The sequence below is a fragment of the Acomys minous genome, assembly GCF_964271855.1.
Source record: "Acomys minous genome assembly, chromosome: 18".
Taxonomy (NCBI): domain Eukaryota; kingdom Metazoa; phylum Chordata; class Mammalia; order Rodentia; family Muridae; genus Acomys; species Acomys minous.
The window spans coordinates 14,280,738-14,305,222 of record NC_140501.1 but is presented as its reverse complement, the minus strand read 5'-3'; the positions used below and the strand labels follow the sequence as shown (position 1 = coordinate 14,305,222).

At 37.3% G+C, this 24,485-nt stretch overlaps 1 protein-coding gene across 1 annotated transcript; it reads right to left on the bottom strand.

The window, feature by feature from the left end:
• Positions 1-417: 417 nt before the first annotated feature.
• Positions 418-4,605, bottom strand: SLITRK1 (SLIT and NTRK like family member 1). The gene is made up of 2 exons (XM_084767142.1): positions 4,036-4,605; positions 418-3,750 (listed from the first exon to the last, which is right to left on the bottom strand). The coding sequence occupies exon 2, from the start codon at positions 3,695-3,697 to the stop codon at positions 1,607-1,609; it is 2,091 nt and encodes a 696-aa protein (XP_084623268.1). The 5' UTR covers positions 3,698-3,750; positions 4,036-4,605; the 3' UTR covers positions 418-1,606.
• Between the last annotated feature and the right edge of the window lie 19,880 nt (positions 4,606-24,485).

Here is a 24,485-nt window from a genome sequence, read left to right as displayed (position 1 = left end):
CTTTCATGGAGGAGTGCTGACCAATGAAATCTCCCTCTGCTTAATGAGACCAATCTAGACAGAGTCAATTAAATCAAATCTCCCCTAACATCTCCAATATATCTGCAGTGTGGGCAGCACCACAAAAACAGCAGTGAGGGATTTCCAGTATTAATAAAGGGATTCTCTGCCGCATTAGGAGAGGGGGAAGGGAGAGGCAAGTGTTAGGGTAAGACCATTCTTATGGAAGGTGGAAAAGCGCTAATGTCAAGGCGGAGTTGAGAGACTGTAAGGAGAGGAGGTGGTGAATGACTAAACGCTGATTAAAGAGAGAGCCTTTCTGGAGCTCCAGGAGGAATCCACTCCCCCACCATCCCCTTCCCCCTTCCCTTCCACCATAAATCCAAATAGGAAGCTGGAAAAATGTAAGGACCCAGATTTGAAAACATTTTCACTTTAATACTGAAAAAATATGCCATTATAAAATCCTCGAATAGAATTAGTAAGTTTCACGTGCTTCCTCAGTTCTTTGTTCCTACTTTATAAGTAAGATTTATACCAGCACACAATTGCTACCATAGGATCGCAGCCTAAGCACTAGAGTGACATTAATTGGTCATGCTTAACTGCCCCAGAATCTTTTTTCTTAAATAATTACACTGGTACTATAATAGAAATCATGGGTACTTATTTTACATTCAGATGGAAGGCATTATTGGATATGTATAGAAAAATATTCCCCCTCAGAAACTAAAATTAAAATCAAACATCACCATCAAAATAAAAGAACCCAAAAACAACCCTTAAAAACTTTGCTCAACAAAATACATTGTGAACTCATAAAATGGATTGATGACTGGCCATGCAAATGTCTTAAATAAAACCTTTACATTTTTTCACAGTAAACGTACGCTCTGAACTGCCTACCAATCACAAATAATGGCGAAATGGCACTTTCTGATTATACTGTATTTTGTTTATAGAAAGTTTGATACGATGGGACTTATCAGGTAAGAGGATGGGTGCTGTGACGCTGTCTCCAGTTGCAGTGGGGATTTGGAGTTGGGGGGGTGGCAGAGTCCCTGGAGCTTGTGGATTCCATGCGAGCCATGCAGCACTTTTTTGTGTTTTTGTTCTTGTCAGGAGTCAAAGTTATTTATTTACAATACATTCATGCCTTCGTGCAACTGCCCATCCCTGCATAACCGACAGGGAGCCATCTTCGGGCTATCCACAGGGGAAAAATAGATATCTATTTCTCTATATAGACGTGATATATGTATATATGTATAGAGCCACTGCAGCCAGCCCAAGGAACCTTTGGCCCAGAGCAAGGGCGTTCAATTCTTCTGGCAGGCCCCATGCTGGGCTTTCAGTCAAATGCAGCGCAGAGGAAAGAGCCAGCTAGCTGCATTCGCAGCTCCACAGTCTGCTCTTTGTTTTCAGATGGGAGCTTAAGGGCCAGAGCCTCTTAGTTGAGTGGGTTCATAGTTACTTATTTACTTATGTCCACTGGTGCTTGTGGCATCCGAGATCTGCGTCAATGATCTCCTACTGCCCCCTCGATGCTGGTGGCAGGGGAAGAGGCATCGCTTTCCTGCACGCCTCCCTGTCTAGGGTCGAGGGCTTAGTCTGAGAGTGAATGAGAGCCGCAATCATACACCCTATGGGCCCCATCTGCATTATAAGGCCCATTGTGCCAGTAGGAAGAGTCACACACTGTCTGTAGGGAATTAATTTCGGACGCAGAGGAATTGGCATCCCTTCTCTTGGACCGCTTTCGATTCCTCAGGATAAACACGAGCATGCCCACCACGGTGAAGGCGGAGGTGACGAACACCAGGAGCAGTCCCGGGACCAACACGGAGATGGACACCCTGCTGGTGTCTAGGTAGGAGTTGGAGTGTGTCCCGGTCTCCGCCAACCCAGTACTGTTTTTACTGTGCGAACTTAACGTGGGCGAGATCCTCGCGTACAGCTGGGGGCAGATCTCGTCATTGGAGAGCAGCATGAAATCCTTCCTAAAGAAGTTCACCGGCGTCTCACACTTGAGGTCGCTCATCAGCACCTCTGAGCCCAGTCGCTCTGCCCATTGCTTGAAAGGCACAATGGTGCAGGAGCACTCCCAGGGGTTGCCATGCAGGTCTATCTGGATGATAGAGGTTAACTGATCCAGCACCCCTGCCACTGGGAGGTACATGAAGTAATTGTTGTGCAGGCTGAGCTTAGACAGGGAGACCCCGGCAAAAACGTCCACAGGGAGGGACCTCAGCAAATTGTTGTTGAGAATGAGAATTCTCAGCTTGGGCATGGCATTAAAAGTACCGGGGAGAATAAGCTGAATCGCGTTGTACTCCACGTTCAGATACTCTAGGTTCTGCAAACCAGCAAATTTCTCCCGGGACAGCGTGTCCAGGTAGTTACTATCCATGTACAGCCACCTGAGGTCCAAAAGGTTCTTGAAAGTGTTGTTCTCTATGTTTGCAATGTTGTTGTTGCCCAGATCCAACAGAATGAGGTTCTTGTAATCCACAAAGTGTGATTTTCGTATGCTGTGTATCTTGTTATCTCGGAGGAAGAGCTCCTGCACGTTGGAAAGCTTAGGCTTCAAATCAGCCAAGCTGCTCACGTTCCGGTTGTTACAGTTCATCTTTAAGCCCGAGCCTGGGATGTGGTCACAGCTGCAGCCCCCTGGGCAAGGCAAGCCATGCACTGAGGGTTTGTTTCTGGCGCTCCCAGTTGCTATCGGTGGCGTGGGTTTGATTTTGAGCTGCCAGTTGCCCGGGATCTTTGTACCTCCATTTGGAACAGCCCCTGAGGTAGCATGCTCCTCTTGCCCATTCGTCTTGAAAGGAGTTGGCAGGGGGCCAGGGGCGAAGGTCTCTTCCTGGGCTGGGGGAGCCGGAAGACTAGAATCCACTCGGTTTTTCAAAGGACACAGGTCCTGTTCCGTGGTTTCATTGAGGTCTTTCCCCTGTAGCCGTGTGGGGGCTTCGCAGACCACTCGGCCGATGAGGGCGTTTTTGGGAATGTTCTCCAGCCATTCTTTTAGGGAGAGCAGATCACAGGTGCAGTCCCAAGGGTTATCCTCTAGCAGGATCTCAGCAATGCCAGGGATCTGCTCCAAGACCTCCTCATAGGGCAGTGTTTTCAGCCTGTTTCCCCGGAGGTCGAGGTGGGTGATGGGCACATACTGGAATACATTGGCAGGTAGGGTGCTGATAAGATTGTCGTTTAAAATGAGAACTTCCAACTTGTTCAAGTCTTGGAAGGCTCCCGGGTCTATATCCCGTAATAAATTAAAATCAGCCTGGAGGTATTCCAGATCGTCCAGCCCCAAAAAAGTCTGCTTTCGAAAAGACTTGATCTTGTTGTTGTTGATATGCAGCCGTTTCACCAGCTGCAGCCCCAGAAATGCCCCCGGAACGATTTCATGCAAGCCATTGTTTTCCATATGCAAACTAACCGCATTATAAAAGTTAGCGAACTCATTAGGGAAAAGTCGAGTGAGGGAATTGCCATGCAGAAATAAATGGTAAAACTGGGAAGTCGGGGCGGTGAAGCGCTGCAGACTTGTAAAGCCCTTTTTCTCACAGTCTACGTGTAAGTCCCCTTCTATCTCATTGCAAGAACAGATCTTCTCTTTACAAACGTCCCCTGTAACGTTTCCAGCGGCAAAACAAAGAGACGTCTCCAGCAACAGAATCCAAAGCAGCATTTTTAAAGCGAGCAATTCATCCCAGATCTCATCACAAAGTAACAGCAACCATCCTGCTCGCCACAGACACAATTCAAGTTCATTTAGTGCTCCAATGTCCGATCCCAGAGAAAAAGAAATAAGGGATTGGGGGGGTGGGGTGGATTCCTTCCTCCCTAACCCCCCCGTACTGCAATAGCCCAGACGCCAGTCAATAATTATATCCACAAACTATCCAGGCACATAGTGCAAGGCAAGCAGAAAAGGGAGGGGGGGTGGAAAGTAGAGGAAAAAGAGAGAGAAAGCAAACTACTCCCCCTCAACCCTTTAAAAATAACCAAAATAAGTTAAATATATACCTGTAAAATTGGAAGGAAATGCACCCTTACAGAATCATGTTTAGAGATCCTCACTAACCAGGAAGGGAACAATGCTAGCAATTAGAAGCAAGTGCATGTTAGAAACCAGCAGGTTTGCAGCGTAGTACAGGCGCACTGCCTGTGATGGCTGTGCGTCGGACTGACCTTGCCTCTCAGATACAAAGCAGGGCTTTCCGCGGCTTCAGTGGTCCAGGCAGCTGGAGGAGTTCTTGTCTTGGTTGCGGGTTGTCCAGAAGTACCCCCGAGGTGCTGTCCAGTGCCCCCGGTGCTGAAATCACGCCCGCCCAAAAGACTCACACTGCCCAGCCAATGGCGCTGGAAAATTTCCGCAATCGCTGCGTTCTGTGGATGTCCATCCTGTTCCTTTTCTACCCTTTGGTCGTCTTCAGCCCTTTTTTTTCTGTGCTTCGGCCGGCGCTTACTAGCTCTTCTTTGCTTGTTACCCTTCTCTTTCTTCTGCTCTTTCGGAATTACGTGAAGGGGGGGAGGAGAAAGGGGGAGCGAGTTGTCTGAGGGAGGAAGAGAGCGCGAGAAAGGGGAGGAGGGGGGAGTTGCTAAGAAGCTCTGCTGGTTCCAGCCTGGTGCACTCTGAAAGATCTGACACCCTCTGCTGATCTGCAGTAGCAAAAATCCATCTGGTGAGGGAATGCTGAAAGAAAAAAAGAAATCCACCTATAGGGCAAGCGTTAAAATCGTGGGTATTAAAGGCTGTTGATCTACATAGAAGCTTATTTTAAATTGATTATTTAATTCTTTTTGCGTGCTAGAAACTTTACCCTTTCCTTTCCTTAAAGACCTCACAGCCCCCGCGATCTCTAGCATTCCGAAAGCATGGCTTTTAAAACATTTATTTCCCAATGGCTTGAATAAAATTAGTGTCAGGGTGTCAAGCGAACGGCAATTTGAGGTAATTATATTGCACGCCATTTTCATCGGTGCTTTAAATGTGTTTCTGCCTTCTCTGCGGTACAGCGTTTTATACTGTTTGATGCCTTTGGAACCTCTATTTTATTTTTGCACACAGAAAGTGGCTATTCTGAATATATATTACATAATATCACAATTTGGTAGAGAATATTTGTTTCCAGGTCTATAACTGAGGCAATACTTTTTCATTTTTAAGTTGTTATAGAATTTCAGTCAATTTGGTCAGAGAGAGTTAGTTTTTTCTGATGATAATTCTTGACTGTTATTTAAGTTTGCAGGATGGAAACACAATGCATGCTTAAGATCTTTGATTTCCGACTAGAAGCCTACAGTGACATTCAGAAAATGAGGGAAGGGGATGAGGAAACATTCCCAGATTGTGAAGGCTTATAAAAACCCTTTGGTAAGCAGGTACCCAGCCACCACACATGCATATTCTCTCTCTCTCTCTCTCTCTCTCTCTCTCTCTCTCTCTCTCTCTCTCTCTCTCCCTCTCTCTCTCTCTCACACACACACACACACACACACACACACACACACACACACACAAGCACAAACACACACTTGACAAAGTTTCCGTACCAGACGTGAAAAATTTAAAAATACATGAAAGTTACAAGTTGCATTCTGAGAGGAAATTAGAAATCCTGGTCTATACGTCTAGGTAGCTGCATTACTTATCCAGCTCACTCTAGGGCAAAGAGTCTAGGAAGACTAATGCTTAGAGTTTTCCAGGGGAGATGATCTTCAGTTTCCCCAGATTTAGAACACAGAAAATACAGTTTCTTCATATTCCTTTAAGGAATGAAATTGAGATTCTGTTTTTCTTGGAAGTTGGTTTCACAGCTTTTTATTAGAGGTGACAGTTTTTCCATTGAAAAAATTACAAATATTATGCATCTTTTTGATGCTTGGATTTTACAGGGCTTTGATAAACAGACATGTTCTTTGATCTCTTTATTTTCTTCTTCTTCTTCTTCTTCTTCTTCTTCTTCTTCTTCTTCTTCTCCTCCTCCTCCTCCTCCTCCTCCTCCTCCTCCTCTTTCTCCTCCTCCTCCTTTTTTTTTGAGACACTTTTATTATGTAGCCCTGGCTGTCATGGAACTTGTTCTGTAGGCCTGGATCACTGCCTCCTGGGTGATGGGATTAAATATTAAAGGATTGGGCCACCATCTTTCCTTAACCTAAAGCAAAGATGGCCTACTTAACAGTATTTCCCTTTCAATCATGTCTTATGCAAGAGTAACAACTATACAGGTCTGTTAATAATCTGAATAAATCAAATATGCAAGCAAGATTGCCCTTTGAAAAGACAGAGGAATGAAAATATGGAAGAAACTCTGGTGTTGAAGACATATCCAAGGTTGGAGATGGTATAGAAATGTTTAAAGACTTTATTTATTTATGTATGGACTTGGAAGCTAATTCTTAGGTAAGTGGGATGAAATTTATGACTCATATACAAGCAAATTGATGCAGTCTTGGAAAAATTGTTTGAAGAAGGGTAGAGATGAACACATAACTCATATTTGTACAAGTATGTATGTGTGTCTGTGTGGGAAAAGAGGAAACTTAAGTGAGGCCTCTCATATCTCTTTTATATTAACATATTAGTTGGTTCAGGAAGAAGAAACAAATTTCATCAGACAATTTCACCAAGGAAATGCTCTACAACAGAAAATTCTAGACTATAAAAGATAAGTTGGATGAAAACATTTCTGTTTCAATATAAATAATAGATCTTAGATCTGAAACATCTTCCCCACTGAAGCTACCATAAGATATAAGGCACTCCAATGTTCAGTATGTGGTTGTCAGAAATGAGTAAGTCACTGAGAGAAAAAATTACAATAAACAAACAAACAAACAAACAAACAAACCACCTCACACACATGCTGTCTGATTAGAAGAAGCAATGTTCAATGTAGTCACATAATTCACACTCTTACAAGGTGACTACTTTTTAATTTTTATATGCCAGATATTTCTTTTTGTAACACCAAAGAACAAATTTAACTTTACTAAAATGAACAGAATGTAGGTAACCTGAAATTGTTGTTAATGATTCTAATATTTCATCCTTTCAAATGACCATCCTATTTTCTTTTGGCCTGTTCCTCCTCAAATACCTACTCACATTAGAAAGATTGTGATCAGAATTTCTGATTTAGATATATTATGAGATGTTTTCAATATTACCCTCTTTAAATAGTTTATTATCTTATACTCTAAGAGATGAGTATGATAATAGCCAGTGTTACAAATGAATATGCAAGTTTAAGAAGACTATATGAAGATTATAATACTTATGATAAATATTCCCTACAAAAGAAAGCATAGAGGATTTCAAAAGAGCATATGTCTTTTGAAAACAAATTATATACAAAATTCTTAATTTATAATAAGCATGTATGTATTCAATTAATTAGTCCCTAAGTTTTTCAAAACAGAGTTTCTCTGTGTAGACAGTATTTCTGCCAGTCCTGGTACTGGCTCTATACACCTGCCTACCTTGAACTCAGAGATCTTCCTACCTCTGCTTTCTGAGAACTGGGGTTGAAGGCATGTGTCTCCATGCTAGTCATAAATATAGTTTAAAAGAAGAGGTAACACTAAGAAAAGACCAGATATAAATCAAAATGACTACTTTTCATGTATAACAATGAGCTGCTTCCTCCCTCCTCTTCCTGTGTCTATTCTTCCTCTTCTTGTTCCTGTTCTTATATTTCTGCCTCTGCTTCTCTCTTCTACCTTTTTTACTTCCCCTTCTTCTCTTCTTTCTTTACCTTTTCTTTTCTGTTCTCTATTTTTCCATAAAGCATTTAGACAAGGCTTTTTTAGAATAAGTAAGCCAAAAATTAGTATTATTTCTTAGTCAATGCTGGTATGGCATTACCAAATACCACTCTGCTCATCTCACTTAAATTTCTTGATGTGCCTTCAAAGCAGGGAAGTGAAATTTTATGTGTGATCAAATATTCTTAATGCCTTGGAGTTTATTTGATTACTTATTAGTTCTTATAGTTCTTGTTTTTTCTTTTATACTTTCATGTCTTTGTGCACTTTATTGTGATTACGCCCCCATTACCACCTATTTTTCCTTTCTCTCTGAATTTCTATTTCTTGCCAACTGATGATGTTCCTATGGTTGCTTCATTGAAGAAAATAATACCCCTCTCCCCAAATCAGTTTCAGATGTTACCCCCACAGGTAAGAATAGACCCTTATGAGCATTTTTATCTGTAAGGAAATGTTAAAGTTTCCCACTGTGGAGGTATCCTGTGCCCCTATGTACTTAAGATTGTAAGGTTCATGCCATATCTGGATAATGGTGTCCCATGGTATTTCTTCCACATTCATCCTCCACCTCTTACACTAATTTTCTTATAAGACTCTGGGATTTTACTTTTATATGTATAATTGTTTTATCCCTGCATTTCTATGTGTATATCATGGGCATACCAAAGGAGTCCTGAAGAGAGTACTGGATCATTTTGAGCTGTACTTAAAGATAGTTGTTAGAAGCCATCAGGCGCTCGAACTTGAAACCAGGTCCTATGGAAGATCAGCCATTGCTCTAAGCCATCTTTACTCCACTTCTTACATTCTTCATGCCCCTTCTTTGTGATTTTCTCTGGGATTTAGGATATAAAAGGAGTATGAATGAAATGTCCCATTTAAGAATGAGCAGTCAGCTACTATTAATTTTCAGCATGCAATTAGATAAAAAAAAAACTCAGAATTAACCAATAACCACTGAAAAAAGTGGTTCTCGGCTCGATACAGTAGATACACACTAGTCTTTGTGGAAATATGTTTGAAAGACACATGACAACATAAACCCTTAGGAAAAGAATAGCAGTGTAGTTACCATTTGGGCCTTTAAGTTGCCCATGCACAGTCTATTAATCAGGTTTATAGTACTGGATATGTATTATCTTCAACTTAGTGGACTGTCAAATTAATCACAAGATAGTTTAGCCTCTACTGCACCAGTGGAAATATCTTTTGTGTCTGGTCAGTCACGTAGCATGGATAGTCTAAAAATGGACAATCCCACTAATGTGTTCACTCCAAATTGCTAGCATAGCATCTAGTCACTTTGGATTATAAGACCTCATAGTCATTCATCTATTTTTTTTAATCTATTGAAGTTTTTCATTGCAATTTAAAATTATTTTAATAATCAACTGTGGTGGAGTCCACTTATAATTCTAACCCTCCAGATAGTGAGACAGGAGGACAAGAAACAAAAACAAAAAGCCAAACCAACCCCAACCACAAAAAATAAAAACAAAGAAGAAGAAACTACTTATATTCTCAGAAAAGATTCACTATCTCTTACCTTCACTAGACTTCTCATACTTAGATTTAAAATAGACCTGGTGGCACTCAGAGGAAGGACAGCAGGTTACCAAGAAGAGACTTGATACTCTATGAACATATACAGGGGGAGGTAATCCCCCTCAGGAACAGTCATAGGGGAGGGGAATAAGGAGAAAATGGGAGGGAGGGAAGAATGGGAGGATACAAGGGATGGGATAACCATTGAGCTGTAACAAGCATAAATTAATAAAGGAGAAAAAAATTAAAAATTTTCAGTATTTAAAAAAATTTATAATGAAATTACTGTGGTCATCAATACAAGTAAAATAAAATAAAATAAAATGCTTGTTATTGCATTATCATATTCTCTAGTGTATGAATTAAATACTGAATAGAGTAACTCCTGTGGTTCTGAATTTAACTTGTTGCTATCTTTCCTGAATTTTAGAAGATTTTTATTATTATGATAATAATTATAAATCAAGAGATATAAAATGAGTAAAATAAACTTATAAACTAATGTGCTTATGTTAAAAACTTTCCACATTTTAATACTCATTTAAAAATTGTTATGCTGGGTGTGGTGGCACACATCTTTAATCCCAGCACTTGGGAGGCAGAGGCAGGTGGATCACTGTGAGTTCGAGGCCAGCCTGGTCTACAAAGTGAGTCCAGAAAAGACAAGGGTACATAGAGAAATCCTATCTCAAAAAACCAAAAAAAAAAAAAAAAAAAAAAAAAAAAATCGTAAGTGCCTATTGATAATGTTACATAATTTTGGAATAAAATGCCAATAACTTATTTTTGAAATGCTTGGATATAAATATATGGTGAGTGCAAAGATGGTTACCACAAACTGAAGATGTGAGTTCAACCCCTGACACGCATGTGGTCTAAAGAGTGAATGAATTCTTGCAAGTGTAAATTGTCCTCTGATCATACATGCATAGTACACATTATACACACTAAATAAAACATGTATGAATAATAGCAAGCAAAAATTTAAGTATATGAAGAAATTAAAAAACACTGAACATGAAAAGACAATCAAAATAACCATTGATTCCTGGTTTTAAGTTACACATAAACTTTAAAAGTCTCTTTTGTGTACTTATCTGCAAAACATTCGGTATTGATGAATGCTCTCTATTATACTATAGAATGTAACTTAGGAGCTTATTGATTTCATGGACATAAGATAATTCCTTTAAGAAAATATATCGGATTTGATACACAATTTAGTATAACATTTTCTCATACAAATAAAACCACTACTTTTTACTTACTCCATTCTGAACATTATTGTTTACTTTCTTATTATAATCTCTTAGCATTGACAACTAAAGGGTATTAACAGATTCAACAAAAATATTGATAAATTTCTTTATTCATGCTTTGAAGTCATTGTTGTTGGTATTTGGGCTGTTTCTCTAAACAAATATCAATACTATGTATTATCACCTAATATATTTTTCACTCAGTTCACTATGTTTCATCTAAATCCAGTTCTGATAGATGTTTTACTTAAACAGACTCAGTTCAACTTTCAGTAATTTATTCAGTGCACTATAGAACTTAATATATGATTTTGAACTTTATAGAAATAATTTTGGTTTGAACTCTTTTCCAACAAAGCCAACACATAATTCTATTTATCCTTAATATATTCAATATACTAAATATTAATTGTTCCTTTTACAAGACATTCTGAGGAATTTGCTGTTCAACAGATGACATCATTTTTGAAGACAGAAAGTAATCTCTCTATCTTTTACTGTCTACTCCTTTTCTGACTACTAGGCACAGAAAATGATATGTCAACCCATACACCACAGTGAAATGAGGTGTTATGAGCTTATTTGTTTCATTTATATTAGCTGTAATAAAATACCAAGGTGAAGGCCACTTATAGAACAAAGAGCTTATTTGCTTATGGGCCCAAAAGATTTGAATCCATGACAGCTGAGTGAAAGATCTAAAGAAAGAGCAGGAAGCTAAAGGCTCAGATCTTGAACCCCAAGCAAGACACTTATCCCTACCTCACCAACACCACAGACTAGCCAGTAAGTATTGAATGCCTGGGACTATGGTGAACATTTATCAGTCAAATCTCAACAGTGGGAGTCAGTGGTAAACTAAGTATTGAAGATCATAGTGTTTGATGGCTCAGAGCATAGTTAATACACAAACTATTGATTTGGGGAAATGATTCAACATATGAATCATTTGTGTAGACTTTATGTTAAATGACTTATAGGTACAATTCAAAGTAAATATAGCTTACTCCAGGATCGTGCATATATTTGATTCTTTCTATAAGATGTTAATTTAAAATTTTACATCTATAAAAATTGAAAAAGACTAAGATACATGATGAATAATTAAAAGGAAATAAGCATGCTAAACTCATTTATTTACTTTCTTATTAGATATAGTCATATACACATGCACACAATACATATCATGCATGGACAGATACGGTATATTTCTTAATACTTATTGAGTACAAGACCAGAATTTAAAAAACAGTATGAAGAGAGTGCTATTCCACTTTTTATTCTTGAATATGTGCTTTATTCCAAAGGAACATATTTATAAAATAGAATTTTATGTAGAAAAGGAGAATAAAACATTTTAAGAGATTGCTGTTTTTTTTCATGGTACTGGCACAGCAATAGGCTGGTGGATCAATGGAATTGAATCGAAGACCCAGAAATGAATCCTCACACATTTGATCACTTGATTTTTGACAAAGAAGCCAACTCTTCAATGGCAAAACAATAGCATCTACATGTAGAAAATGCAATTAGACCCATATATGTCACCATGCACAAAACTCAAGTCCAAGTGAATTAAAGACCTCAACATAAAACTAGAGACATTAAATTGGTTAGAGAAAAAAGTGGGGAAGAGCCTGGAACATATTGGCACAGGAGACAACTTCCTGAAAAGAACACCAAAAGCCCAGGCCTTAAAGTCAACAATTAATAAATACGACTTAATGAGGCTGACAAGCTTCTATAAGGCAGGAGACACTGTCAATAGAACAAAGCGACAGCCTACAGACTGAGAAAAGATCTTCACCAACCCTTAATCTGACAAAGGTCTAATATCCAAAATACATAAAGAACCCAAGAAATTAAACACCACCAAACCAAACAACCCAACTTAGAAATGGGGCCCAGAACTAAACAGAGAATTCTCAACAGAGGAATATCAAATGGCTGAGAAACACTTAAAGAAATGCTCAGCCTCGTTAGTCATCAGAGAAATGCAAATCAAAACAACACTGAGATTCCATCTTACACACATCAGAATGGCTAAAATAAAAAACTCAAGTGACACCACATGCTGGCGAGGATGTGGAGAAATAGGAACACCCCTTCATTGCTGGTGGGAATGCAAACTGGTACAACCACTTTGGAAATCTATCTGGTGCTTTCTCAGAAAACTGGGAATAGGGTTTCCTCAAGACCCAGCTATTCCACTCCTTGGAATATAGCCAGAAGATGCTCCAGCACACAACAGGGACATAGGCTCACCATGTTCATAGCAGCCTTATTCATAATAGCCAAAACATGGAAATAGCCTAAGTGTCCCTCAGTAGAAGAATGGATAAAGAAACTGTGGTACATCTACACTATGGAATACTATTCAGCTATTAAAAACTAGGAATTCCTGAAATTTGTGGACAAATGGATTGAACTAGAAATGATCATAATGAGTGAATTCACCCAGAAGCAAAAAGAGACAAATGGTATATACTCACTTATATTGAGACACTAGCCCAAGGAGAAAAGTCTTCACTTACCAGGAAAGTGGGTCAGAGGGGATGACATCCTATTGGGACTCTAGGTGAGAGAAGCATTTGAGAATGGGGAAATAGAAGGATCCAGAGGTTCTTGGAAACCTATAAGAAGAACATTATGACATACAGATCTGGGTCCTGGGGTCCTGTCAAACTATGGCAGCAGCCAAGGACAATAAAGGCAGTAAACTTCGAATCCCTACCCAGACCTAGCTGATGGACAAAGGTCTAATATCCAAAATACATAAAGAACCCGAGACATTCTCCACCGTTGAGTGAAGAGTGAGGTCTGATTTTCATAAGAACTTGGGTGCCCATTTTTGACTATGTCCCCTGGATGTGGAGGCCTGGTAGTACTCAGAGGAAGGATAACAGGTCACCAAGAAGAGACTTGATGCCCTATCAGCATATACAGGGGGAGGAGGTCCCCCTCAGTCATAGACATAGGAGAGGGCAGTAGGAGGAATCTTGAGGGAGGGAGGAATGGGAGGGTACAAGGGATGGGCTAACAATGGAGATGTAATATGAATAAATTAATAAATTATTTAAAAAAAAGATTGCTGTTTTTTATGATCATTAAATCGGGACATTGTGTGATCAAAAATGGTTAAACATCATTATATCTCTTTACTCAAACATTTTATATTCAAAATTAATTTTTATATTTGTATCACAAAAATGGGAATCCATGTATATTTTGAATATTCAAATTTGGAGTAATTAGTTATGGTATATTTAAGCAGAAAAGCCATTTCTATTTACTTGGGAGCATCAGTTATTACATTTATGGGAACTATTGGACTGTGGAAATACATCATCACACAGTTCTCTGGAAGAGGAGAGAGAGCCTTTAGGGTTAGTGCCACAACCAAGAATGATATTTTAATGTATATGTTTCTTATAGATGAGTTCCTTCCAATTCGAGGGTTGATCAATTTCCAGTATTATAATTCTTATTTGAAATAAAGCTGTATTATGATAGTAATGGTGAAAGACACGAAATACTCATTGCCTAAACGTCACAGTGGCTAAGGCAGCAATAAGAGATATCCAGCAGCGTGGTGGCAAGGAGTGTGTGTGTTTGTGTGTGTGTTTGTGTGTGTTTGTGTGTGTGCGTGTGTGTGTGCGTGTGTGTGTGTGCATGTGTGTATGTGTTTGTGTGCATGTATGTGTGTGTGTGTGTGTGCATGTGTGTGTGTGTTTGTGTGTGTGCGTGTGTGTGTGTGTGCATGTGTGTATGTGTGTGTGATGCTGGTATTAACAGAATCTGATCTGACACTGCTAAACTCAAGAGCATCACCAGAATCACTCTCAGGAGTTTTTGGCTGGTGTGGGTTCCAGTAAATTCAGATAATAAAACAATATTTCACGCCACATGTCAAATCTAGATCTTTGGTCTTTCCAAAAATTCTGTGAATTCTCCAGACTCTTTTCAAAAAATGTCTTTTCCGCTTGACTAAGTTAGGCTTAAATATGAGCACAATGATTTGATGTTCCTAGCTTCTAACAAAACTCCTGCCCTGTGTTCAATTTCTAGTAGTAAATGCACAAAGTATACATTTTATTTCTGTACATTTCAAATTCACACTATGTAGTGATTATATTGTCAATTAAGTAATCAAACAGTAGTTCATGACTCAGTCTGTCTTATGAGAATTTGTATTAGACAAGTCGTATCCTAGACAATATTTAAAAAAAGAGAAGCACTGGATTTTCAGTTCACAGAGTCACAGCATCCATAATTCCATATCCTTCATAGACATAATGTTTTGCATTCTTGGAGATGTATACATAACACGTCTCTACATAGAATGTAGGTGTGACATGGATATCAGTGATTGATAATAACTAAGCTTAATTTTTGGTTAACTTTTTCTGAGATAAATGTGTATGACATTCAACAAGTAGAATATTTTTTATAAAAGAAAAGAAGTGATCTGCAATATAAGAAGGATCATGAGATGAGGAATAAGGAATTTTAAGGTAGGAAGATGTGGTGCCTTTTTAAAATTGAGATTAATGAAGTATTGTGAGCTAAACTCAAATATGGTATTGAGGAAGGAAGAGGATTAGGAAGTGAAGAGCTATGGTAGCAAACAACCAGAGGTCAAGGGGCCTAGTAAGAAGAAAGCATGTTTGACAATTCCATAAAAAAACCATCACTTCTTGGGTTAGCTCAGGGAGTTAATTAAGGTGAGTGGGGGTTAGATATCAAGGTTTAAAAAAAGGAAAACATAGATTACTGATTTAAGCCATTTAATTCAGTTATAAATTAATTTAATAGAAATCTGTGAAGAAATCCAGCCTCTGTGAATACCTGATATAAAGCGTACATCACAATATTCAGTGATTTTATGTGATGTTATCTTCCTTTTTTTTTTTTTTTTTACATTTGGTTCTTATCTCACAATGAACACATTTAATTAAAAGAACACAAAAGCATAAATTTTTAAAATCAAACAACCGAGCTGATGAGTGACCATTGCTGGGTATGATGGCACACAACTGGAATTCTAGCATTAAGGAGGTAAAGGCAGAAGGATCACCCATGAATTTGAAGCCAACCAGGTCTATACACCATGTTCCAGTCCAGCCAAGGGCTAAATGGTAAGACCTTGTCTCAACACAAAACAAAACAGAACTAAAAAAAAAAAAAAAAAAAGGTCAGAGGATCCTCTGGGAAAAGGGTAAAATCTGGTTCATCCCCCTGGAATGAGAAATCAAGAGTGACAGCAGGCCAGGATGTAATTGCTATTTTGTTTTGATGTTATCTTTCTATTGTAAAAGTTTGCACAGAAATTTCAGAACTTATTTTCTATCCTCCTAAATAAAATATTCAGTGATCAAAATAGATTTTGCAGTAGGATATTCTTGAGATTCCATTTTAAGTACATTTTAGAATTGGGAATTATTATTCTGAGAACAATCTGTAAGTTAACACTTTTTCCATCACAATATTTAGAGCACGTTAACCTCACACTGGAACAGAAGAGAAGGTTATTCCATATATAAGTAGACTACTATGCAAGAGTGAACTATAGAAGCTATTTCTCAGGTGAAAAGCCCCACTGCTCTCCTACATTTTACAAATTATTTTTCTAATGCTACTTTATGAAAGATTTACACAAAGAAGTAGACTAATGGAGCTACGTATCAAACAGCAGTGGTTAAACATTTCAAAAAACTAGGGTGAAAAAAAAGAAGAATCCCAAAATAACAATTATGATCATTTGGGGAAAGAGAGTTTCTATGAGAGTATTAGTGACACCTATAGCATCATGGATTGCAATTCACTTCCACTTTATTTTTAATTCCTCTTTGTTCTATATCCTGGGAACAATTTCTGAGGTCACCTGACCTTAACACTTCAGATTATATGGCTTTTTCCTTTTTCTTTTATACCTATACATTTATATTATTACACATAAATACAATAAACTACATTCAACAAGAAGAACCACAAAACAATCAAGAAGTGTATAAATGTTACACTCATAGTGTTTCGGCTATTTGTATTTGACACCTCAAAAAAAAATCTTTCCTATCTTGGTGAGTCTAAAATTATGAATGTAAATCAATATCTATCATATCTCATCATTATCAACTGGAAACACCTATCTAGATCTAAAAACATCTTAACCCCTAAACAACTAAGCTTAATTATGAAGCTAAATTATATCTTATCTTCAACCCCATCAAAAACTTGAGAAGGAATAAAATTGATTACCTGAGTATACAGAAAGTACTACTGTCTAATATCATTATACATGGAAAAAATATCATATTGTTTGATACTAACCAGAAGAAATGATGCTATTTCTTGTGTTGTTTATGTACTTTGTTCTTGCCTCTGTACATTTCCACTGTTTTTATATACAATAAAGTTTATTATAAAAAATTGCAGGTGGAAAATTAGTAAAACTGTTGACAAATATCACATTAAACTCTTTCTTTAAAAATATATTTTAGGAATGGGAGATGGTTCAGCACATAAGGCATTTACCACCATAGTTGATGACCGAAGTTTGATCCAAAAACTACCAAATAGAAGGAAAGAACCAACTTCTACAAGTTTTCTTCAGACCTCTACATAAATGCTTTGGCCAGTGTATGCCACTACATATATACATGTACAATAACTAAATAAATATAATGAAAGTAGATTATTGGATGTACATTTATATCACAATAATGACACATATATCCTGGTTCCAAAACTATTTCAAGTAAAAAAATATTTCAAGTTTAAATTCATATCAAAATGACAGTGACATATAGTCTGTGTATATTGCATTGATTTGCCCAAATTGTTTTTTCATCCAATAGCTCTCATGAAAATTATGAACTGTTACACCAAAAAACAATTTCTGAAGCAGAGAGACCATAATTAGTCAAAATGAAGAAAACATCTGGTTGATACAGTTGATACATGTACAGTGCCACCCCTAATGGTGCTTGTCTAACTGCATGTCTACAGATAGAAAAATACAAGTAAATTCATATTTATCACCTTGCACAAAACTAAAGTCCAAGTGGTATTTACTCATTTTATTGTGGATATTAGCCCAACATAGATGTCCCCTGAGTGTCTCCACTCAGAAGGGGATTGGACAAATGCTGGAACTTGCTGGTGAACTCCAGGTGAAAATGGTATGGAAAAATGGTGGGAAGGAAAGACCCAGAGAATTCAGAAGCTTCACAAGGAAACCATCAATGCTGGTAGATCAGGACACAGGTGAGCCTGCACAAACTGTTGCACCAATTAAGGACAATGCATGCAGTAAACTTAGATTCCCTGTCCAGATACAGTTAAAGGACCATTCATTCTCCGTGGTTGTAGGGAGATCAGGGACTGCCTCTCAATTTGATCACTTCCCCTTGGTGGGAGGCCGGATGGCACTCAGAGGAAGGGGAAGCAGGTTATCAGGATGAGACCTGATAGGTTGTGGTCATATGGTGGCAGAGGAGGTCCCTTCTGTCAGATGTCTAGGGAGGGAAATAAGGTGAAAGAGGGAAGGAAGGTGGGAATGGGAAGATAAAAGTGAGGGGATAACAATTAGGATGTGATCTGAATAAATTATAGTAATAAAACATTTTTTCACAAGAGTCAGAGAAGTCCTCAGACGGGGAAGGCAGGAAGACTGTAAAAGACTGAGGACCAGGAGGTTTGCTATGAAAGGATTTTCAATACATGACAGAGAACCTGCACCCATGAACTATTCACAATAAGGTTGCCTGAACAAGACCAAGACGGTGACAACACCAGATGACACATCAATGTGGAAGAAGGAAAAATTTCAAAACTCTAATCTTAGATGAAGTACAGGTAACTCATGGCTACTGAGAGAAGGATGAGTGTTCTTCAGTGACAAACTCCTTGACATTATTCAGTCCAAAGAATTCAGCCCTGAATACCTATGTACATGAGAAAAATACATTGACTGCTTTGTGGGTATGTATGTGTACAACAATTAAGAAACAAGTCATGAATTTGAGAGGGAATGAGGCAGAACACATGCATGAATATATATAATCTATACAGAGATATATGTATGTATATATGTATAAAAGAAATGATTTATCTTTTCTAATACTTTTGTATCACACTTGTATCATATTTTAAATAAGATTAAATCTATTTTTGCTTCTTTGTTTTTCTGATAAATTAAAATAACAGCTACTTTTTGAGATAATATTTCAAAATATAATACAAAGGGCTCCATTCCTTGTCTATTTCTCTAGAGTCCCCTTCATTTCCCTTATTCTTTTTAAGCTTTTACTTATTCTTCCCTTTTGAGATTTAGTATAATAGAATTCTTTACTTTTTCATAGTGAGGGCAGTTTAATTATCAAGTTTTCTGTAAAAATATTAAATAAGTTGCTTTTAGTTATACTAAAAGTATTTATAAGGGAAATAACTGGAAAATTTTATTCTCGTCATTAAAACGTTTTAACTAATTTGAGCCAACTTTGTAATCTAATGTGCTAAACAGATAGATAAGATATCAAAACTCAACTGATGTTGATATATGTCCAAAAATAACTTTAGAATGTTAATAAATCATAATTTTAAAATATTGTTTTACTTATTTTATGTATATGATTGCTTTACCTTAATGTATATCTGTGTACCATATGCGTGTCTGGTGCCTAGGTAAGTCAGGAGCGAGCATTGGATTCCCGTGATTGGGGTTTTGTATGGTACTGAGCTACTTTGTAGGTGCTGGGCATCCACTCTGGTGGGTCTACTGCAAGCGCAAAACGTCTCCTTAACCCGAGTCACGGTGCTATGTGATGCTGCTCCTGGAGATATATGAAGAAACGTATACTTCCTTTAGGAAGAGAACCAGCAACAGACCAAAGGGAGGGTAATGTCAGTCCAACGTGCTTCACCACAGGAGTCTGGATAAGAGGTTACTTAAGAAAGCAGAAATGACTCAAGGGGAGATGTGCCTTGAAAAGCCCACTGCAGCATGGACGGCACCACAGGAGAGCTGGAAAACGGAAGCACTTGGCTCATTGCAGGCCATGGAACAGAATGCAGTGAGGTTTTTTTGTTTTTTTTATCATATTCAGGTTTTCCCCATGCAGATAGTCAGAGTCTCTTACAGGCAGCTTTGCTGGTTTCTTTCTCTTTCAGGAAGCTCAGCTTGTCTGAAATTATCTCTCCTTAGACCTGACTGCTTGTATTATGCCTGGGGAGGTAAAAACCTATTCTCTCTGGTCAGTTTCAGGAACTTTCTGAAGTCCTTGAGTTGTTTACTTCCTGAAGCTAAAGAATATTCCAGAAGGGTGGAATGTTTTGCTTCTTGTAAGAGTACCCTGTCTTACGAAGCCTCTTTGTGACGGTGGAATGTTTCATCACTCTTAATATCCTATATCTTAGCAAGCTTTTCTAGCAAGACTTAATGTTTTCACTTCCCTTAGAACACCCTGCATCTTAACAAACTTTCATTCAAGATGGAGCTTTTGTCTTGGAGGAAGTTGTTACGAAATATGCAGGAAATACTGAATAGATTAAATGGGTTTATATGCAGAGTTCATGTAGCAGGAAGGGAAGTAACTGGAGGGCAGGCAGTGGGGCAAAGAGTTTGATCAAAACACAATTTATTCCTTTTTAAAGAGTATTTTTAATATTTTATTAATTTATTCCTATTACATCTCAAACACAATTTATTCCTATAGAAAATTCTCAAACTATTAAAATTTTAAAGGCTGTGGATACCCTATGAACATATACAGTGGGAGGTAATCCCCCTCAGGAACAGTCATAGGGGAGGGGAATAAGGGGAAAATGGGAGGGAGGGAAGAATGGGAGGATACAAGGGATGGGATAACCATTGAGATGTAACAAGAATAAATTAATAAAGGAGAAAAAAATTAAAAAGAAAAAAAATAAAGACTGTGGAATTCATAACTGAGTTTCTATTATTTCAATCTACTTGAATTTAGTATAATTGAATGTTTGTAAAGTTTATAATTTCCACTAATTTGTATTTGTTTGCGAGCATGAAACCAGACCAAAACCACTCTTGTTTGTAACTGGCTACTTCACACTACAGATGTTGCCACTTTAATTTTTTTTCTTTTTTGCCACTTTAATTTTAAAATTAAGCGTAGGGCAGAAATGGAGGTAGACACACAACCAATAATTATTTGCATGCCAATGGTTGCAATTACTTGAGGAAAATCATGATTTTAATATATGTGGTAGAAAAATCCCATAAACTGTCACATACAGAAACAAATGGAACTCACCAGTGCTTAAATTGTGCTAGTGAACTGTTCTATAACAGCTTGGTATTTCCAGGAACGTGAGGCAGTAACAAAGTGGGGTAACTCTCCTTTACAAATCCTATTTCTGCCACTGTCATTTATTCTTCTTACAGACATTGATGCTTGTACTTCCTGTTTAGTTGCTTATGCTACCCTTGTCATAAAAAGCTGCTGAACCAGATGCATGACTGTTGGCATAATGTTTTTTGAGCACTGTGTAAAGGTTATACTTATATTTTTCAAGAGCTGAATTTTCTGCCCTTATATCTGACTGCAATTCGGACGCGGCATTGTAATGCTTATTCTAAGAATCTCTTGTCTCAAGTTTGAGTAAATACTGCTCCCTATTTGTACTCTGATTTGTCAATAAAACTGTTCAACCAATAACTGAGATGTAGAGAAGTGGGACTGGATTTTCATTTCCGGAAAGAAGAGGAGTTGAGGGATTCAGCCAGAAGGCCTTAATAGGGGATGAGAATACAGTGGACTCAGGGAAATGCGAGTATCTCATGAATTTTCGCTGAGATATAGCTAGGTCAGTATCGAGGAGTAGAATAGCTATTGTGCATAGACAATATGTTGAAGGAAACTAAAGACTCTGTCTCATTATTTAGGGGCTAGCTGGGATAGTTAAAGAGTTGTTTACTTTAAATTTCAAGCTATACACGGCTTGGACAATGTTTCAGAGTAATCCACACATGGCCAACTGGGACAGGCAAAGTTTCTCTTCCCAACTGAAAACAGTTCGGCATCGAAGGTAACTCAGTTCCCATGAAATTCACACCAACAAAAAACAGTACTATTTTACTAATTTAAATTCATCAAATTTCTATTAATTACAGAATATTGAATACAAATTGAAAATAAGTGCATCAATATTAATTAAATTAAAGGTGTATATTTTTAATAATCTTTCCCATTCTTGTAATTTATTTATTTTTCTTAAACCTAAAACTAATAATGATAATAACAGATTTGATATTTTCAGAATTATGCTCATTGTATTAAAGATGCCATGAAGAAATTTTAAAATATATAATAATTGATTGTAGCTTTATTAGTCATATATGATTTGCAGGTTTTCCACCAGCCAAATTTTACCTTGTTAGAAATTGATTTTTTCTACTTGCTGCAAATATATGTGTATAAAATGAAGATGAACAAGTATATATTTTTGTATATTACATATGTGTGCATATACTACATCATTTACCAGTTCTGACTGCAGGATCCTATTTATATAATTTCCTAGCCAATCATCCATAAAAACTTTTTCTAAGAGTTGTGCTCTAAATCTGCTTAGGTGCTGTGACACTTTGGGAGGAACAAGCCATTGTGTTGCCTAATATTCCCATTATTAAGCTAATGTTTTCTTCTGTGAGTGATAGTTCCTGTTCTGAGAACAAATCATTTGTTCTTATATAATATACTCTAGATTATTCACAAATTTATAATTTATGGTATTGCTTGTGGACTATCTGTTGAAATAGTCACTACTGTCACATGAAACACGTCTCTTGCATTTTTTTGAAATAGTCACTACTGTCAAAGGAAATATGCCTCTAGCATTAGGAGATAGCTGATGACATTTTGTCACAAAGGTGGTCTTAAAAAATCAAATCAAATGTCAAATCCCAGTGGGATGTGTCAAAGAAAATCAACCAAATGCAGCCTCTTGCTTCTACAAATTATATTTCAGTTCTCAGGACTTCAGCATTTGCAAATGTGTCAATCAAAAGCCATTGAAACTGCTTTCCTAATCCATGTAGAAGGAACCTTTTTAAAGATACAATTTTACTTAAGCAACATCAGACAAAAACACATGTGGCAAAGTCTTTGCTGAACTGCCCTCTCTGACCCTTTAGCTCTTGATTTATCTCTTGATGAACTACAATGTCTGCTTAATAAAAGACATCATTAGTAGCCGAATGACAGCAGAAGGTGATCAGTGAGATTGACAGCTGAAGATGGAAGGTGTCTGTGCACAAGACACTGTTATGTGTTAAATTTCTTGTTAGGATCTCCAGCCCAGTACATGACGATTTTTTGGTGATGTCTTTTTAATGACTAAAAATGTATTTGTGAATATGTTTATTATCTCTATGATTGCATGCCATGTGTTTTCAGGGGACTACCCAGACCGGAACAGCTCATTTGATCCTCTGGAGTTGAAATTACAGGCTGTTGTAAGGTTCTGAGAACTGACCTTGGACCCTCTGGATGAGTCTCTTAACCACTGAGCCATTTATCCAGTCCCTAGCAACATAATTTTAAGGAAATAAATGAATATTCTAATTTAAAAAGTCATTAACTTTAAAAAAATTTGTTTATCTCCTGAAGATGATTTTATGTGTATATCTATCCTGTGTCAAGTAAAATAAGACTCTTAAGCTATAGTGAACCAGATTTGGCAAATAAGAATTTGAAAATATAGTAATTATTAGAAATATCATAAAGTGTATTTCTAAAATACATATGGAAAAAGTCATGAATGTTATATAAAAACCTAAAGAGGAGGAAATATTTCTGCATGAGTCAGAGCATTGTATACTATGCATAATATATAGGCGGTTTTTATATTTGTTCACAATCTGCACTTTTACATTCAATAACATAATTTAATTATCAACACAAGTGTAGCTTCAATAGATGTGAGTATATAAAACTCAACTTGAAGCAAATCGTGTTACTTTGAACACTGAATCTTTAAAGAAACATTATATATTTTTCTAATTTTAAATGTTGTCAACATTATTTTTAATAAATAGTTAAAACATTACATATCCTATCATATACATACTTTTTGGGACTATTTCATATATATTTTATTATCCAAAACTTATTTAGATTGATGCCTACTAAACTATGCAATATATGTGTAACAATTTGAATGCTTAGATCTATTTGGGTAGAATGTTTGGTCCCCAATTGCTGGTATTGATTATGAGACCTAGGAGGTATAGCCTTGTTTTGGAAAGTACGTCTCTGGGCCTGGTTTGGGAAGACTTTGAGAGTATATAGTCTTGCCATACTTCCATTTCACTCTCTCTGCCCCTTGTTGTGTAGAATACATGGATTTTCAACTTCCTGATCCTGCAGTTATGCCTGCTACCTGCTGTGAGGCATCTCAGCCATGATGGGCTTCGTAGAATCACAAGCAAGAGCAAGCAGTACCGAGGGTTACCTTAGTCATGGTGCTTTAGCAGAGCAACAGAAAATTAACAAAATATCTTACTCATATAGGAAGTTAATATGTTAGTCATCATATTAAAACCATGATGCTTTTTTCTAATTTAACTGAAATTTGAAAACCAGAAATTAACCGTAAATAACTGCAAATTATTTATCACAATCACTTTCTACTGGTAACAATGTATTCAACCTTCAGTATTGTACAAGTGAAATCACCACTAACATTAAAGAAGGTTGCCAATTTTCCAATATCTACTCTACATTTGGATTATTAGCAAGATTCCATACTGAATAAGCAGAGTGAATTTATTACTGATTTTTATTGTATCAGTACCACATTTAGCCCTTGACACACACTGCTTCACTGTTCATACACTGTTTCACTTCCATAGTTGTGTAC

What these genes read in the sequence shown, in the direction of transcription:
- SLITRK1 (XM_084767142.1), bottom strand. Translation starts at nt 3,697, where the DNA reads ATGCTGCTTTGGATTCTGTTGCTGGAGACGTCTCTTTGTTTTGCCGCT.